Source organism: Larus michahellis, chromosome 4, assembly GCF_964199755.1.
Source record: "Larus michahellis chromosome 4, bLarMic1.1, whole genome shotgun sequence".
Lineage (NCBI taxonomy): Eukaryota > Metazoa > Chordata > Aves > Charadriiformes > Laridae > Larus > Larus michahellis.
In genome coordinates this window covers 2,555,033-2,574,827 of record NC_133899.1, presented here as the reverse complement: position 1 = coordinate 2,574,827, position 19,795 = coordinate 2,555,033, and the positions used below count along the sequence as shown (strand labels likewise).

At 36.4% G+C, this 19,795-nt stretch overlaps 1 protein-coding gene across 11 annotated transcripts in view; it reads left to right on the top strand.

The window, feature by feature from the left end:
• BANP (BTG3 associated nuclear protein) overlaps positions 1-19,795 on the top strand; it is a 153,004-nt gene that overhangs the window by 23,350 nt on the left and 109,859 nt on the right. For all 11 annotated transcript variants that reach the window (XM_074582732.1, XM_074582728.1, XM_074582731.1 and 8 more), the window contains 2 exons: positions 12,394-12,516; positions 13,287-13,462. In XM_074582732.1, coding sequence (XP_074438833.1) covers positions 12,394-12,516; positions 13,287-13,462 — 299 coding nt within the window. The remainder of the gene's footprint in view (positions 1-12,393; positions 12,517-13,286; positions 13,463-19,795) is intronic.

Genomic DNA, 19,795 nt, shown 5'->3' with positions numbered 1-19,795 from the left:
TCTTCATACTTAATAAAAGCTTTTCTGATGAAATATGGAAATCCATAGGTAAATGTGTGTGGGTTGGTTTGGTTTTTTTTTGGGTCAGCTGTTTTCCTTGAGCCTTTTTTTTTTATGGCGAAGTTGAAATACAGACCACATGCATCTGGTTCTTTACCATATGCATATGTGGCTAACCCATTAAGGATACTGATTGCTAAGTGTAGAGATAGAATTGCGTACATTTTTGTCTTTTATGGGAACTGGAGAGTTACATGGAATTGCAGAGTTTAATGCCCTCAGTTACTGTGCAAAAAAAAAAATAAAAATTAGTGGCCTACTGTGCAAGGCCACTAATATGGTGGCCTTGAAGAAGACTTGTTAGTGGGTTGGACATTGGCTCATTAAAGTAGAGTTGCTTCAAGATAGTCTTGTCTGCAGCTAATTGTGGTGTTGGTAGATTCAATCAGCTAGTTGTAGAAAACAGCATTTGTCTTTTTTTGTCTTAAGATACAAAACAAGTTTGTTTTTTTACGTGGAAAAGAGAAGACGTGATGCAGTTGTATACCAGATGGGATTTATGAACTTGCTTTATTTTTGTTGGTGTAGATCATTAATATGTTTCTTTTACCATTAAGTTTAACGAACAGGGTATAATAGGTTTTGAAGAACAGGATTTGTTCATCCAGTTTGTTTGCAGTGTGCCAGTTGGCAAGCCTTTTGGCTCCACATTTCCCAAGTTCCAGATCTGTGTTTCCGGTGTGCGATTGTTTCTGTGTTTACAAGTGGTTTTGTAGTCAAATAATGCAAAATTGAAAACTGAGATGATTTTAAATGAAGTTGTAAAGCAGAGGGTAGTGGGGTGGAAAGAATTATAGGATGACTGTTCTTTTAGATTTAGAAAACTATTGTTGCTCCTGCATAAAGCCTTTAAGAAAAACCCCAAACAAACCTGAAGAAATATAATCGAGGTATTGGTATAAGAAACAAAATAGCTAGACTTATATTTTTATGTGTTTTTTTTTTTTTCTGTGAGTTACAAACCCCTTGACCCACCTAATTTCATGTTATTGGGCGATGAATAGCATTTTCATTTTTGTTGCATTTTTATCATAAGGATTTTTATAGATTATAATAAACTATCCTACTATACTAATCCAAGCTTTTAAAAAGAACAGTAATTCTTCAGTTCTTATCGCTAAATAGTGGCTGCTGAGTCTCTGGGGTATATAGTTAACCTCTTCCCCGCGTTTGCTGCAGTTGATACTATAACTCATTAGGTGATGTAAACTACTGTCCAAGTTTAATTTATGGCTTTTTTTCCCCCTTTTTAAAAAATGCAGTGATAAATAAATTATAACATTATAAACCTTCAGGATTGTTAATGTCTTTAACTAAAGTTTAGAGCTAACTGTCCATTCCTGGAAGTACACCCTCTGAGGGTCTGAAGACCCTCGGTTTGCAGGAAGATTTTTAATTTTTTTTTTAAGTAGCCAGTTTGAAACAAAGCGTGTATTGAGGAATGTAGTATCCTGAAAGATGTATGGTGTATGATTTATTTTCAAGTTGCAGGTACGTTATTCTGCCTGCTGTGAGCCTGATCTCATGCACTGAACTCTAGGCCTGAAAAAATATTTCCCTGGAAGCAGATTGAGTCCTGAAGACAACTCAGCAGGCAGCTCATCAGAAGATGTAAAATTAAGCTGTGTTTTGGGGGTGAGAGAGAGTGGAGTGTTACAGATAATGTCTTGAAAACGCAGTCATCGATTTGGGGTGTTAATCAGAATGTGTTATGAAGGTTTTATTTGGAGACGCTTTGGAGTTCATCAGGTTTTCAGAAATTCTTGTGAGCTTCTATAAGCAAGCCAGGTTTATTTATCCTACAGTATATCCTGTGTTCCAGCCTTTCTGGGGCCTCATCCAGCAGAGTCTTTAGTGCAGACCTTTCAGTCTGGGAGTGGCTGACAAAAACACAGATGAACTTTTGTCATTGTTTTGGACTGAACCCTGTGGTATCAATAAATAACAACCTTTCCCTGTCACTTTCTGTCATCAGTCAACGGTACTGTGTGCAAACATTTATTTTAAATTACCGGTTCAAGTGTCACGTCTGTAGCTTCGACCAGTAAGAATTCTGTTTAAAATTAATGGGCTTGTTTCATGAAGAATTGAGGATGATTGTGCTGCCCTCGTGTGAATAGCTCTTTCATGCAAGTTCAGTCTGTTTATGTCTGGGCACGGAAAGGACTGAAGGAAAATGGCACAATTGTCTCTGGTCTGTTTTCACCGTGTTCGTTTGAGCTACACTCACAATTAGGGAACAAAGTCAATATTAACAATATGTAAAAATCATAATTAAAACTTCATGGCTTTAGAGGATTTTACTCCTTTGTATGGATTTAAAAGTTGTGTTCAGTATCTCAACTTTTTTAAAGAGCACATAAATAGAAGCAAAAATTTTGATATTTTGCTAAAAAGTTTTTTGTGAGGTGGAAGTTTGACTAAGGGAGTCAGAATTTGAACTGCCATTTATATTTGCGTGGCTTGGTCTTCACAGCACTGTTACTTTGACATCTTAGTTTTCCCGAAAAACAGGACAGTGCTTTTCAACGTCTCCTGATCTGTCACAAGAACTTGTCAGCCTCAGCATCTTGAGATTGATTCTGGTCCTGCATAGCAGTAGGAACACAGATTTACGTCTTTTTATTTTACCTGCGTTGAAACATGCGTTTCATGTAGAAGTACTTGCTATGAATTATGCGGACTTCTGCGATTCATTATATTTAGGATCAATACAACTTTCTATTGAGAATAGTTTAAGAACTCTCATGGCTGTGATTTTCATAGTTATTTGCCGTATCCTGTAAGATCTACAGCAGCAGCGGTAGGTCTGCAAACAATGGTAATACTTGCTTTCAACATTTATGCTGGAGACTTACATATTTTGAAATTAAGCTTGCCCTGTTGTTTGTCCATCTGGAGCTCTTGTTACAGACCATCAGCAAGTGAAGATGTTTTGTTACAAAGAATCAGTTTGTGAAGATTTTACATTTATTTCCTTCGCTATTGGGAGTTAAAATTCACACAGGACTTAGGAGAAATGGCATCTTGGATTTAAGAAGCTTGTACAGCAGTATTCTCATTGGAATTTTGCATTCCATTATTGTTGCACTAAGATATTGAGAAGCCAAGTGTTTAGTAATTTGTTATTGGGATTTGATAAATTCAGAAACAATGTATAACTTCCAGATAGCATTTAGGTTGAGAGTGCAAGGTCAGTTATGGAATTAAAATAACAATGTAATACCAACATTTCATCTGTGTTTTGGAGAGTTCAATAATTCACGTATGTACGGGATAGAACTTAATCTATACAACTCTTCAAACTGACCAAAACTTGAACTGGGTTGATTCATTCTCCCACGTCTAATTTTTCCTAAGTCAATGGTTTCTGATGAAATATGGCTTGTAATAGTCCAGTGATTCAGATGAGAGCCTAGCAAGTAGCAGCTGATAACTTACGTCTGAGAAATGGACGCAAAATGTGTGGCTTGAATTTTTTAAATTGTGATGTAGTGTTTCAAATGTGCCTGTGAGGCTTAAACACTAAAAAAACCTTTTAGAAACATCTAATTTTGAATTTTTAAATATAATGCTAGCTAAGATTTTCAGCAATATACACTGAAAAGAAAGTCCTAGGTAATAAACTTCCTTCAATTTTTAGACAAAAGTTTCAGTCTTGTATATATGTGTTACAAGCCTTAATATTTTGCCATTTGCCAGGTGATCATACAGTAAGATTTCCTGGTTGTTACTCTTAGCCCATGACAAATGTGGAAAGCATTGGAAGTGATTTATTCTTCCTCTGAACCACGTGTGTGTAAACAGTTTATGTATTCCCACTTAGCTAACACACAGGAACTTTGTTCTGCGCCTGAGACCTTAGTGAATCCTTTTATTCTCATTTTGTAAAGAAAAACCTTATGTGAAAGTTACGGCACCAAAACCAGAAATGCAGTTGTGTGAAGTCCCTTGTGGTGCAATGTATTGCTATTCATCATGGTAAGCTGAGAAACGAGAGAACTGAAGGTGCGCAGAATTTGCCCCTTGTGCCACGACATTTAGAAATCAACATCCTTTAATTGTAAGGGTGTCTGAGAATGAGCGAGAGAGGTTTATGTGGGGATGAAAAAGGCTTTGAGTTTTAGACGCAGATTAGGGGGACGTTTACTAATGTAATTAGTCTCTAAAAACATTTAAAAACAATTATAGCGGTATTAAAATGTGGGTTAAGCTACCCCTTTGCCAAATCCCATAAGGTCACGTTAGATGAATTCTGGGGAAAGCAGAACGTTTACTTTAGCGCTCTGGTTCCACGATCGGAGGCAGCTATCGCATTCAAGAAATGAATGCAAAGGGTGCACGACTTGAAACTTGGTTCGGGACAAATGCCTTCATACGGCTCATACTTTTCCTTTTTCCTAAATAAACAATTGAAAAGAATTATTGTGTTTAATGAAAGTGGACAGTTTTTACCTCATGAATCTTGTAAAATGGATGAAAATGATTATTAGGATTATATTTTAGTGGAACTCTAAAATCTTAATATATTTGAAGCAGCGCACCAGATTGTGGAAGCGTGTGTTACATACTATGTATTTTAAGAAGTAATTTATCAACCATATAGTAAACAGAAGGGGGCAGAAAAGCCTTATATATTAATTTAGATTCCAGTTTTGAGAATATTTTTAATGTTACAGTCTCTGGAGATGGTTAGGAGTTTGAAAATCCAGCATTAAGAGCACTCCCTGGAAACTTCTCCTGTATATTGGGGTATTTAATGCTGAGAGTCCAACACAACGAATGAATGAAGAGGACAGCAATAATAAATAAAGGGGGCAAGTTGTCATTTTCCTTCGGAAATGACAGAAATTTAAGTTGTTTTTCAAAACAATTTGCATACCAGTTTACACCAGATGAAAGTACCAGTAATACTATTTTGAAAAGTTGCAAAAACAACTGGTACTTATGGAAAATAATACATAGTAGTATACATAGTAGTATAACTTTCAGAGCAACAACCTACAGTGTTTTTGCAGAGTCCTAGTTTTACTTTAAGCAAGGTGGAAAGAGCTATGTATGGATTCGGAGCTTCAAAAGGATGAAACAGCCTAACATCTAGCAAGGTCTCAGCAAGGTTGGTAAGACGGCAAAGAGCCAGTCTTCCATCTGCTTTATTTGGCAGCAGATGCTATTTAACTGATACATTTCCAAACGTAAAAAACACACTGTTTGGAATCTGAATGTCTTTCCAAACAGAATTTTTCCTTTTTGTGGAACTGTACATTTTTGCATATCTTTAGCTCAGTCTCTTTGTTCCATATTGAAGGGTGGAGTATGAGACAGGAAATCTGCTCCTAATAACTTTTTAAATTATATTCTTTCTAAAAAGCGAAGAGTGGGTGTTTCTTTAACAGCCCTTCAGGCTATATGGAAATTAAAGATTCAGTACCAGCTCTCAGAGAGCAGCATCCTCGGTCTTTCTGTAAAAATGTGTGTGTGATGGCAAGTGAACGTAACTAGTTGAGTAATTACGAAAAGCGAGAAAAACAGAGATACACGATGGAAATTATTTACGAACTGGCTCTGAGAGCACCGTGTGTTCGAGTTCTGTTTGCAGAAACCCAGTGTTGTATTTATTTGCAGTTTGTTATCTGGTGACCATCAAGCCTTCAGTTGCTGTAACTAGTGTTTTGAAAGCCAGTTTATAACTCTGCTTCCTTCACCCCAAAACTTCTAGTGCCACATGAGTCAGACTTATGCTGATATTAGAACTTGTAAGAAAATGTGGAAAATAAATCTAGAAGTAGCTAACTGTATAAGAAGGATCATACCTGCATTATTTGAACTTGAGTTTGGATCATAAAATATGCCCACTTTGTAGTATATGAAAGTTAGTGTACTTAAGTCTCCTGTTCATAACGTAGCTTAATTTAACAAATTGGTCTAAAAATTTTTGTATCGCACATTCTGGCGTTCTGGATGGATGGGCAAGGTTTTGATTCCTTTAGGGGTTTTCTTTCTTACCCTTCTACCCAAATAACCTTGTTAACGCTTCCGTATTTTGTTGTATTTTGTGTTAGTATTTTGGGAGTTTTCTATAATCTACATGGGTGAATAATTGTTTTTTGTTTCTTCACTTATTTTGCCTGTAGAAATAGAACATTTTAATATAAGTATTTGGTATTTTGATTATAAAATGTATGTTAGGTAAGTTGTTAATTGTTTCTGCACACTTCTTTGTAGTTTATAAAAGTTAGTGTACGTAGTTTCCTGTTCGTAACGTAGCTTAATTTAACAAATTGGTCTAAAAATTTTTTTATTGCACATTCTGGCACCCTGGATGGATGGGCAAGGTTTTGATTCCTTTAGGGGTTTTGATTGTACAGGTGTGTTTAGCTTTTCTCAGAGCAGAATAATCCACAACAGATTATAACAGCTTTTAAAATTGATTGATAAAATTGGTCTTAAAGCCAGTAATTCATGTCTTTCTGATTGGCAGCCGGTGTGGAGGCGCTCTCTGTAGGTAAGGCTGAATACAATAAATTCTATATAGATGTATTTTGTAACTTGGAAAATTTCTGGCTCTTACTTATTTGAGCTGAAAATTTGATGGTAAATGTTATTAAACTGTTAACAGTATGTTTTAATAAAAGATGCATTTGCTTTATCTTTAGTGTAAATTGATTACAGCTTTCTCAGTTTTCAGATCCGTGAATCTCTCTCCAGTGACGGCTGGTGTACTTTGGCTTGTCTTTTTACAGGACCTAATCATTAGTGCTATCTTTATAATGTCTGCTCTTATGTGATGTTCCAGATGCAAAGAATCCAAAGATAATTTTTGATGACTGAACTCGTACTGAAAATGATGGATAACACTGCTGCTTTTCTGGCAATTGGCTACGACTAGGCAAATGCACAGTTTAGGGACACTAAAACTTTAACTGTTCACGCGCCCATACGGCTCTCTACCTTACAGCAGGTGTCCCACTGTTCTTCATCTTGGTGAATGGTTTGGTTGTTGGCGAGTTTTCTCTCTCCTGGAAGATGAGGAGCTGCGTTCATTTTTTTTTCTTTTTTTTTTTTTTTTGACATAAATCCAGTGAAATTTTGTGTGCACTTTGCTGGTTTGTGGTTTTATTCATGTATACCGTAGTGTAAATTCGTACGTCAGTTTTCTCATTCCTATTTGGATAGGGAATCTTAACTGTATGTGCAGAAGGCAAAGGAAGCAGATGGTCATCAAGAGGAAGGAGCATTTTAGTGTTATCTTCCTGAATAGCAATATAAAGATCCAAAGAGTGGCTGTTCTTAGAGATGAACACAAGTGTTAGTGAAAAAAGAAAAAAAAGCAAGGAAAACACCATGCTTCTAAAATGCTATTTTTATATAATTTGAAAAACAATTAGATTTTCTTCATGGTAGGGCTAATTGTAGTATTCCTCCAGAGCTCCCCCACATGCATGACCTGTACATTTAAGTCTTCATGTTTGTCCCCAGCAGTAAATACTAGACTGCAAGGTCTCTTTCCCAGACTTGGTTTCCTTAAGACTCTGTTTGGCTGAAGCCCTTTGGTACAAGCAGTCTGCCAGCGGTAACTCCAACTCCAGCCTTCCTGATCTCCTCTCTTTCTGCATCTCCTTCTGATATGTACGCTAGAGGAAGATGAGAATGATATCCTCAGGAGCCCAGCCTTCCAGATAAGCTGCACTCGCTGTGTGGGCGTTGTAGTGACCACAAAGTGTTGTAGAGACAGGAAACAGCAGTTGATGTGGATGTGGCTAGCTGAATGTCTCTCAACTGAGCTCTGTCTCTGAGCTTTTATTCACCTACTTGCAGACGTTCACATGTGCAAAGGCAGCTCAGAAATGGTCTAAACAGAGGACTCTCTTCTTTCTTTTCTTTAACTGGTTGAACACCATTATAAATATTCCATTAACTGATCTATATTAGTGTGTCTAGGAAAACAAGAAGAATAACTTCTTGTCTGAAAATTTTGGTCCGAGTTTTTCCACAAGTAATTGTCATCTGTTTGGAGAAACGCTTTTGATCTTGGACCTTGTGGAAGATAGAAATGTCAGTTAGTTCCTTTTCCTTTATTTTTCTCTCTTTCTACATGACAAACTCATCTGGGAAGAGTAGGAGGTGAGGTCCTGGTACTGCCAAAAGTTCTCTTAAGTCATTGGCTGCATTCTGTGTGATTGACAGGTTATTGGCAATGAAAAACCAGCAGTTAAGACTAATGATCATATCTGTGACTCACACGTTTTCCATACTGAAAATTACCTTTGGCAGCAATTTTCTTATGCAAAATATAGAACATCCTTTTATATTTTAAAAAAAAAGGGCAGCGGCTAAATAGGCATGCTTGAAAATCATTATCTGGTACGTTTATTTTTTTTTAATAAATATTCTCACCTGTAATTTAACAGATTATTTGGTAAACTGTATTTAAAAAAATTCTCAAAATATAATAATATCTGTAGGTTGCATCCATTTTAAATTTTTTACTAAGTTGTGTCCAAGGATAAGCAAATTGCAGAACCAGTCTCTCCAAATTCTAATGCTCATGGGGAAAGGAATACGTGAACACAAATGGAAAGTGCTGAAGCCTATGCAGCAGCTCGGGGTTTCTGAAGCACTCTCTCTGACCCCTCTTTAATATTTTCTTTCCATCTTCTCCATGAGTATAGTACTGGCAGACACATAGAAGGAATTGCTTCATTTGGGAGCTGAGTGAATATCAGAAGCTTTCCTCCTCCTTCTTCGTGATTTTTCTGTATTTTAATATGTAAGTAATGATTAAAGTTGATTCGTCTTCGGTATGAGAGGTACAGACTGAAAAAAGAAATCAGAATAATCCAGTATGAGAATGCACTAGGCTGTAGTAAGTTTTAATGATTTCCTCTGATGGATTTTGTCAGGTTGGCCCAATATTTGGACTTTACATAGAATTCCTTGTTTAATTCTGTGTATATTCAGCAGATTTCTTATTGTTGTCTCTTTAAAACAAATAAATAATTCTGAAAACAGTGAATAGAACATCTCACAGGAAAGTTAATGGGAAGCACATTCCCGTATCTGCAGGGAATCTTGTGGATATCCGTTTCTCCTGTGTACAAATAGGACTCTTAAGACAATCCTGTGAAACTCTCCTTTTTCAAGCATAATGGTGCCTTTTTCTCTTGGTCCCAATTGTTATTTTCTTCTTCTTCCAGATAAGTAACTGCTCAAGTTTCACAGCATCAGCTCTGAAAAACTTCTTCCTCATGACGCCTCATTGTCAGAATTCGACAGCAGATTCTGTAGCCATTCTTGTTCTGTGTAGAACATGGACCAGAATTGTAGTTTCTTGGTTATTGTTTATGACATTTTGGATGGAAAGGTTACTTCAGCCTTCTCATGCAGACTGCTTTTGAAAGCATCATTCTTCATGAGTTAAGCATTAAACAAGAGAAGTTCCTTCTTTAGCACTGAAAAAGACTTGAGAGAATTGTACTGGAGTCTTTGTGTTAGTAGATACAGAGCACAGAAATAATGTTTTATCCAGCAGTCATGGTTCCTGGTAATAGACAAGAAACTTCATTGAGTTATTTTCAAACTAGATGTAGAGTTCCTACTCAGGCAGGTTAATTGCAGAGAAAGGTTCATTGGTGGTTGTAGATTTTTTTTTTTTTTTTTTTGTGCTGGGTGGAACATTTCCGAATACTTATTTCAGTTGTGCTCTACCACTGTGCTTTCTGTGTGACTCATTTTTCTCTCCAAAGTGCTTTAAAGATTCTTCAAGTCTTTCCAACTTGATAACAGTTCTTTTCCAGGTGTGAAACTATTGATGGACAATTGATGGTGGTGGTTGTGGCTTGTTACAGGGACGTTCCTTGTCAGTGTGGTGTCTGGTTTTGCCTTTATGCTTTATAGCCAGGAAAATATGTGTCAGTAAAATGGTATGTTTTGTTAGCGGCTTTTCCCAAAACAACTGTGAAGGTGGATTTTTCCTGTCAATAATCCACTCTACTAACTGTTAAAAGTTAATTCTTATGGGGAGGCAGTGTTTTCATGGGTGTTTTTTTAGGGATAAATTTGAAAAAAATGCTTATGCATTGAAGTAGGCAAGCTTGAACAGACATTGATGCATTGAAGAGGGGATAAATCTGTACTGGTGGGTTGTATAAACGTATTTCCTTATTCTAAATTTTCTTAAATTAGCTGTGTGCCATCTGGCTCACTCCCTAGATTGCACTTTTTTTTTTTTTTTTAAAAAAAAGGGGCAGCCCCCCCCCCCATTCCTTATTTTATGTCAAGTTTTAGTGCTAAGACTCTTTTTCAAATATAAACTTAATAGGAGCAAAATCCTAAGGACTTTATAAATGTAATTTTATTGCATTTATCTCTACAGCTGAAATTAATTATTCAGAGTGTTCATTAAAAATAAGCTTTAGTAAGTGACATTTTAAACAGGCATTCAGAAGTGATTGCAAGAAAGATGGTGATAAAGAACCATGTCTAAAAGGAAGTGTAAAATTCTTGAACATTTTAAACTGGCCTGTAAGAACTTCAAAAAAATGTAGCTATTTGGGAAAGGCAATGAGAACATGTATTGCTGCTAGATGGGGGGGGACTGCCAACATTGCCACGGACTGGTATTTTATCAAGTATTTGGTGTGGTTTTTTAAAATGTGCAGTGCTAGCCATTTTTTTTTCTCTTGATAATGGAGAAAATTTTGAAAAGGTGACTGTGAAAGCATCATAAACCCTTATACTCTAGAAGCAACAAAAAAAATTCAGAAGAGAAAGCCCCCATTTATTGCTTAATACAATTTGAATTTCACATATACGTGAAAAGCTATAGTACACTCTGTACTTGTCTATGATTAGACAAACATCTTCCAGAGCTTCTCAAGGTTTGCAATCCAACAGATCGTTGGCAGTCCATGAGGAATCCCATTTGTTGCCAGCAACAGATGCAATTGCTGTAAGAGGGAGGCAGGGCATTAGGCCCTGGGGCTTTTTGTATCCAAAAAACCTGTGGTCAAACATTTTGTCTGTGCCAAAGTTGAGATCCATTTATTGCTAGCTCTTATGACAGTTTCTTATCTTTTCTTTAGGTCTTAACGATGGATATTGTAGTGCATAAAGTCTTATGTAGACACATGAATATTCAAGCAAGCAGGCGCAGCATTACAGCTGAAATAAACAGAGAGTTGCTGTCATCAGATTTGTTTGATTTGTTTTTCGACAATTAGCCAAGGAATACAGTTAGGAAAAATAAATGACCATCAGTCATGTTTGAGATGTTGGACCAGTAGAAACAATAGCGAACTATTTACTGTGGGAAGCAAGGAGAAAGAATAAAGCCTTCTCTGTCACTAAAACACAAATTTTCTTCTAAGTTGTCTCCTTAAGTTTACCATGAACACAGTGGAAACAGTTTTAAATATCAAAACCATGCCTTAGAAGATTGAGTAACAGTAATAATCTCTGAAACCAAATTAAATGATAAGCTGCATGCTGGAGACAATTATTTACTTCATTTTTACTTTTGTATTATAGTTTAGACTTAGTATGTTCTTCTGTGTGACACTTCTCTAGTTATTTCCTTCTGTGTTGTCATCATAAGTGATAGAGAAGGGTTTCTCTCCACACTAAATGCTGGAGAAACCCTAGTTCTCTGATTTCTCACACACTAAATGCTTTTCCGTTGTTTGTTTTAGGTTTATTTTTTTTGTATGGGAAATGCACACAAGAAATAGTTTAGTCTCGTTGTTATTTAAAGTTACAGTCTGTCCCTGTTCTGCTCTGATGCTCCTAGTACCACTCTCCTCTCCCTGCCCTCCACAAGCCCTCAGCCCTGAAAGACATGCATTTTAACTAAGCTCATCGTCCAATTTTGCAATGAATACTTTTGCAGGTTTTTTTTTTCCTAGGAATTATCCTATGAAAAATGGTGCATTACCATGTAAGTTGGCCATAATATCTCTGAAAATTCTCACACTCAGACTTTTCAAAACAAGAATTTGGTGGCTCTTTGGAGCTGTGATTTACAGACTTCCTCTTGTGTATCTTGAGTTGATGAATTCTTTATCGCTTTGCCAGGGGTCATGGACTCATATAATTCCATTGAAGCCATCCGTCCTCTGAAAAAAAATTGAGTACTTGAGATGGTACAGATGTCAAATTCGATGAATTACCAGCTTTTGCATTTGATACATAACCACGATGCTGGGAGAAAGAGCAAGGCTTAGAGGCGGTCTCTGTTTTTAAGTAGACTGTTTAAATGGTAAGACTGTGTTGATGTATTATTTATGAGGTTTCCTCCTTTACATTCTATTTTCCTCTCTGATTTTTGTCTTGTAGTGTTGTCCCTCAGACCACAGTAATACTGAACAACGACCGGCAGAATTCAATTGTAGCCAAGATGGTTGGGCAGGAAGAGCCATTGAGCAGAGCCGCGGATTCTCTGGAAAATATCCTTAGCAAGTTAGTAGCAGTTACGGGAATCCTCCCCCTTCGTTTCCTCCTCTGACAGATCAGTATCAGTCTTTGCAGCAATTAGAAGTGCAAAATGAGGAACGCTGTAGGTAATAGCGGGGGGAAAATGTTGAACGGCTACTTGAGTATTTTATCAGGCTGACAGTGCTGCCTAGGGAGACCTCATGTCAGCAGTAAAGGCACAGAGCGACGCTCCACATCTTGATGAGTGACGCTCCACATCTTGGAGGATGTGGGATTAGTTAGTTTGGCGTTAGTTGACAGTTGAAAGAAAGAGTGCCCATAGCTACAGATTTTCGACATGGATGTACAATTGCTTGGGAGCATGCCAAGATCCTGTACTTAACTAACTGAAGAAAGAATATGCAGTAGCCCAGTAAGGCTTGTTAAAATTTGTACGATCTAAAGCAAATTTTAAATTAAGCGCAACTGGAGATTCTGGGTAGAAAATGTTCTGAAATAATGTGTTTTTATAATTTTTTTTTGTTTGTTTTGTTTGGCACATTGGGCCTAGACTTTTCCACTGAAGCAAATTTAGAAAGCGTGCATCTAAAATTTTTTATTTTTTTCTGCTAGTTTCCTTCTATTTTATTTTGCTGGATCGCTCTTGGTTATGAACAGGAGTAGGCTTGTTTAAAGGAGTGTGCTTTTAGAATACATTTAATTTTGTCAATTAGTGTTTTTAATTCCCTTATAATGATGCTATTCCTGATACAGGATTGTGTTTTCCCAAAGTTACGTACTTTTCTTTTCCATAGTGCTGTTCCTGGACGTAGGCAGAACACCATAGTGGTGAAAGTTCCAGGACATGACGACAGTCACAATGAAGATGGAGAGAGTGGCTCTGAGGCCAGTGACTCAGTTTCCAACAGTGGACAATTAGGAAGCCAAAGTATTGGGAACAATGTCACGCTTATTACGCTGAACTCTGAAGGTATGCTGATCTAACTATAAGGCTACTCGAGCAAAGTACATGTGGTGGTGGAATGAACTAAGGTTCAACTGGAAGCTTCAGAGATCATAGAATGGGTCCAACGTTTAATTGTTAGGCAGTACAGCAAGCATCAGGTAGGAGTGAATGAATTGTTTGTTTGGTTTTGCTTGTTTGTTTTCATTTTTACTAATTTTACAGGCAGAACTGCTAATTAAAATTACCTGTAAAATTTAAAAAGTATGCCCCATTGCAGCAATGTAGCTTTGTATTTTAAACCCTTTAAATTAAAACAATGCCATCTGCAGGATTTCGTATCACCAAATTGACATATTGCTTCAGGAAAATAAATGACTTCTCTGGGACATAAAATCTACTAGTCTGTCTCCTCCTGTAACTAATAAATAGTTATTTTAGCAACTGTAGGCAATTTTTATAAGGAAATTCATATTAAAAACAGACTGTTAACCTGATAACTGTGCAGCGTCAGATTTTTCTGAACATTCTTTAGGTCTTGGACTCAGCAATCAAATGAAGTGAAATCTAAAAATTTTAGATAAGCCTTATAAAGATATTCTGGTTTATGTGGTTGGAAATATTGAAATGAATGTTAGTTGCTATATCTTAGTCACAAACAAGATGATACGAGGGACGTTTGAGTTTTATGTGAAAATAACATATGATAAATTATGTTTTATGATTAGTTTGAAAGTATCAGTGATTTTTTTTTTATACAGATGTAATTTGAATCCTAGACTTTGATTTAATAATTTTCCTAATTACTTTTAAAAACATATTTATTGAACATTTACTTGTTGTTCTGGATGTGGTAGTTCATATTTATGTTCATGCACCAGAGAAGAATAAGCTACTTCAGGAAATGGTTGTAGCAGAAAGCACTTAGGAGGTAAATGTGTTTTCTTTTTGATCTCTAACACTGAAACAGAAGGACTCTAATTTAGAAGCGATTAAGTTTCTTCTGCGTGATCTCCAGCCACTGGTAAAAGCACGTTGGGTGTCAACAGGTTAGGATACAATTCATGGTAGGGATTAATTCAAGATGGCCCGAACCTGAGTATTTAAGAGTGCGTTCAAAGATTTCTGAACTGACTAACAATTCGTGGAGATGCTTTAAAACTTTGATACTTGGGAAACTTCAAAAGTCAGTCTACTGAAAGTCTCAAGCACCAAAGGTTGCTTCTGAAAATGGTGTTCTAAGGCATTTGAACCTAGGATTCTGTGACTGCTATGGGTACTCATACAACGTATGTATATTAGAAAGAGCTTTTAGGTTCTGTCCTCTATGTACGTTGTGACACAGAGTAGCATCTGAAGGGTATTTCCTTTTGGGTCAATGGAGAATGAAGGGAGACTGAGGCTGTCTGAGGAATTCCTCTTAAAAAAAATTATCGGGTTGCAGATAGTGCTGATGGCTCGATATGAAAATACATATAAAATACATATAAAATGTACTCTTTGTGGAGTATGTTTCACACAGCTCTGTTAATATTTCATACAGTGTGTTAATATTTCATGCAACTCTGTGTCAGCTGTGCCAGGAACAAAGTTTCTAACGTGAGGAGGGTATTTGTTGTGTAATGCCCTTTTTGACTTGGTGGTTTGGCACAGCTTTGCACAGACAACTGTGATGTTGGCCTTTTATGCTATTGTTGTATATGTAAATTTTGAAGAAACAGCTAATCCATTAATGTCTTCAGATCTGATTTTCTTGAGACCTTTAGAACACTCATCCATTAAAAATCTCTTTGAGATTGATGAACGCTTTGAGAATCAGATTACTAATCCCCCACACCTACCTCTTCTTGCCCTCGCGAAGATGAGAGAGGACCGCTTGCGCAAAAGGAATGCTAAGTGAACTAGCCTGCAGTATGTCACAGAAATTAAATTATTAATAAAGGAAGTGATGAAGAATAGTAGGTCTGTTGTGCAGACTTGTTTTCTTCAGCAGTAAAAGGCAAAAGTTCCAGCACCCATCAGCTTGCTTTCATTGTGTATGAAAGAATTCTGAGGGACTTCCAGTTGCTCAACAGAATCTTGATAGATTGTAAAATACGAGGGGCTGAGAATGGTGTACTTCAGCCCTTTCGGACTGAGACTAAACAACAGGTTTCTCAGTATGATTCCCATCTGTCTTCTGGTGTCCGGAAAGCAAAACTAAACCGTGTTTATAGTTGGGCTTTAGCTAACTTTGGGTATGGCGTTGACCTGTGGATGTTTTCAGAATTTAATTAAAAGTTTTATATAAAAGCATCGTTTGTTCTCTGCTGGCTGTTTTCAAAGAGCATTTAATCATGTCTGTTAGTTTAAAAAATACTAGCATTATTGCCTTTCTATTCCTGAAAAATAATTATACAGAAACATGGAGCTGGGTTCCTGGTTCCAATAATGGTGTAGAATAAGGGCTACTTTTTGTTTGGTGTTTGGGTTTTTTTTGACTGAACACTAGGATTTTATTTGATCTTCAGTTGTATATTACTCTTTCTGCTTGTGCGATTAGGCATATTCTCTCTTTTCTTTGAGCAACAGTTGGTTCTTTCTTTTGCTTTCCAGAAGACTGAAAATATTCATCCGTTTTACAGATGTGGTCTGCTGGGTGTTCATTCTAAGATGTAGTATTTGTGAACTGAAATCGACAAAAGAAAGAAATCGACACCTGATGTATTCATTGGACTGCAGTTCTAAAAGTGATGTTTGTGAAGTAGGCTTTCACAATTGAAGATAAAACCCAGCAAGAATAGAATTGTTCAGTCCTGAATTACCAGTGTAAAATCAAATTAAAATAGGGTAGAAGATTCAGTAGTTAAATGACTTACTATTTTTATTAATGCCATATTTTTGGCATAGAAAATATCAAGTGTATCCTTATTCGGCCAACTAAGAAATAGGGTTTTTTCATTTAGCTTGTAATTTTACCACTTAGATATTAATAACTGTCAAAAGTGATTAGTCTGTTTAGAGTGTGTCTTTTCTACTCTAACTTTGTTGCAGCCCAAGTGGATCTTCTGGGGAAATTAGAGAAGAGCAGTTGGTATGGATGTATAAACAGTAGTGTAAGTGTATAATCATACATGCTTTAGATGTAAAATTACTTTTCTACAAATAGGAGGATAATTTAATACTAAGATCAAAGCCGAAAACTCTGTTTTACAAACTCCTCTTTTAAGATGGCGTTATCTTCCTCCAGAAACACCATTTGAAAGAATTGAATGCCACTGATCTTCTCAGAGTTTAAATGGGGAAGGGACATCAACTTAAAACTGAGTAACTTTGAATCTTCAGTTTCTGGAGATCTGGATTGGAGCCTTCATTTAGATCCCAAGTAAAAACCAGAAACTTTTCTTTTACTGTACTGAAGAAACAAAGTACTGAGTGAAGGAGCCCAGGAGTGACCCACTACTGAACTCACATTTGAGTAGAAGTGAAAAAACAGAAAGATCTTAAAACAGCAAAAATACAACCTACCGAATAACACTGTGTCCAAACTGCTCTATTCTGGTAATTTAAACTGCTCAGGCAATGCTAAAATGTTACTTGTAAGCACTCTCAGTAAGGTCTAATTGACTTAATCATCACCCATCTCTTTTCTCTTTATTTTTCTGAGATAGGAAAAAATCTCCTCCATGTGTTTTTAAAACAATACGTTAAAAATGTTGAAAAAGATCCTCACTTTAACCAAGAGTCATTGTTTCAAACCAGAGATCTTTTTGTTTTACAATTATCTTAGTTATAATCTTAGCTAAGAAGTTCTGATTTGGACGAGCTTTCGGAGAGCTCCTCTGACAGTTGTTTTGTTAACCACAGTGCACGTCAACTCAATAAATCTCAGCTCGGGTTTCTTTCTCTTCTCTTTCTCTCTCTGTCGTTAGAAACATTCAGAGCTATGTAGGTGACTCCCGTGTTGTGGTAGAAATACAGCTAAATGTTGTACATCATGAGGTACACCTTTGTCTTTTCCTATAAAAATTTTCTTTCTGAAGTGTGGCTTTTAGAAATTGGAAGTACCCAGCTGTTCCATGTTTTTAGAAGTCTCTTGTGTTGTAGTTATTCTCTGAATTACATGAACGTGTCTGTTGTAGCAGAAACGTTTTCTGGAGGAAAGAGACCAGCAAACGTGGGTTATAGCATGACCTGTCAAATTTATAAACAAACTGTTTTACGGTGCGAGTGTCTAAGAATTTGGATAGAAGCTGGTTTTCTGAAAGGTTTTGGGAGGTAAAAACAATGTAAATGTGATGAAAATTAATGGTTTTGCTGTTTTTGCTGTGTTCACCTGAGGCACTCGATGCTTTTTCTTTAAGCTGGAGGAAACCTGTGTTTAAAAATATAGGGAACTTTTCTTGTTCGTTGTCCTCTTTTTTTTTCTTTTTTTTTTTTTTCTTCCCAGCATGGATTACACATCTTTCTTGTTTAATGGAATAAAACCCAAACATTTATCACTAAGAAGTGTTTAAAGTAAATGTCAGCTATTGATAGATGTGTTTTGCTCTTTTAAAAGTCCAGTTAATTTTGACATGAATGTGTTCTTACTGTAAGTTTTGGAGTACAGCATATTCTCAGCTTAAACAAAGTTGTGCTTTTTTTTTTTTTTATCTTGAACTTTCCAATTAGGCTGAAAAAATGAGCAATTGATTAATGAAAAATGTTTTTAAAACATCATCATTTGTAAATGTCTGTGTGCATGTTATTTTGTAATGAGCTGTTGTAGATCCTCAGGAATTGTTACAAAAACCTTGTTTGTCCATTTGTGCTTGAGGATTTAGTTGCTACGTGCGTTGAGTGGTTTCTAGTGCAGTGACTTTTATCCATCTGTTCAGCTGTGGTTGAAATGGAGTCGATATTTTTCTCAGGTTTATTGAAGCTGCACAGAATTGTGTGACTTAAGTATCGCGGGCGGCCTCCAACTTTGCTCCAAAGCAAAGATAGCACGGGAAGAGATTTCATTAATTTCACTGATATGATTTTGGAGTGGGAGAGACATTAAGTTTTAGATACTAAACATGCTGAAATTTATTATTTTTTTTTTTAATGGTTGCATGGGAGGTTGTTGTGCGGTAAATTAAGTGATGGCACTATTCTGTTTTCTTGTTGAGGTTTGGATATTGTACTTTTTACAGTTTCAGAATGGTAATAGAAGGAAAAATTTAGAGTGTCATTTTGAGGAGACTATTTCCCTGTGCTATGCAGAATTCTTGTACTTTTATAAAGGTCTGTAAACTTTGAATTGGATTTCACCAACCTAAAGTGCTACACCTGATACTTAGTGTCCTTCTTGCTTAGAACTTAATTTGTGAATAGATTCTTTAGGCCTTCGTATCTCCAAAGATATCGGTACTAGTTGACTTACGTGGTAAGTAAGGCCTCGTGTGTAGTCTCTGTTCACGACAACTTTCATCCTAACATTGTTGCGTTCTTTTGGATTTTGCCTTCCACTGCAAAAATAATACTGTGAAGAACATTAGATCCACACTAGTTTTAAATTACAGAAGTTTAAACCTATGATATTAAGTACCTATATTATTTTCTGCCTTTAATGAATTCTCTCGTACTGGTATGTGGCTGTAATCCTGTCAAGGGTTGGTTTTCAATTGACTAAGCTGTAACCTGGCAACCATACGCACTCTCATGCTCACCACAAATCTGATAGAAAATATTCTGACATTCTCAAATATATTTGTCTAAACTTTTTAACTGAAGAGTTTTAGCATTAGATGAAGAAAGGCAAGTTGCAGTAACTATGAACAAATAAGTTTTGGTGTGAATGGTGAGTAGATTTTTCATTTGATCAGTGCTTAGAAGGAACCCTTTATGTTCTTAATAGATAACATCTGAGATGAAAATAACACTCTCTTGTCCAGGCTCCAGTTACCTCCCATCTTACTTACCGTAAGGCCTCCTCTCTGGCCTTATATTCAGAAAGCTGTTACAAATATGATTTTCCAAACTCGTAATTTTAACCCCATCATCTTCTCCTTGCATCCCTTTCCCTACTCCGTGGCACCCTTGTTATGAAGGAAGACCTTGTCCTTTGCCATCTCCCAGTTACTGTTTAGAGTTGCTCTAACTTCCTCAGCCATAGATGACAGGTTTCCTTGTTTGTTGGGTTTTCACAGAGAATTTATGCTTTCTTCTACTTCATCGGCAGGAGATCCTCATAATTATATCTATATCTATGTATCTATCTATCTATATATCTATATCTATTTATCTATATATATATATCTCACTGTCCCTAAAAAATTGTCTTTTCTCATATTGCTTATGTAAAACTTAGCCACAGTTAAGATACCTTTCTTTTAAGATACATTCTTTAAGATA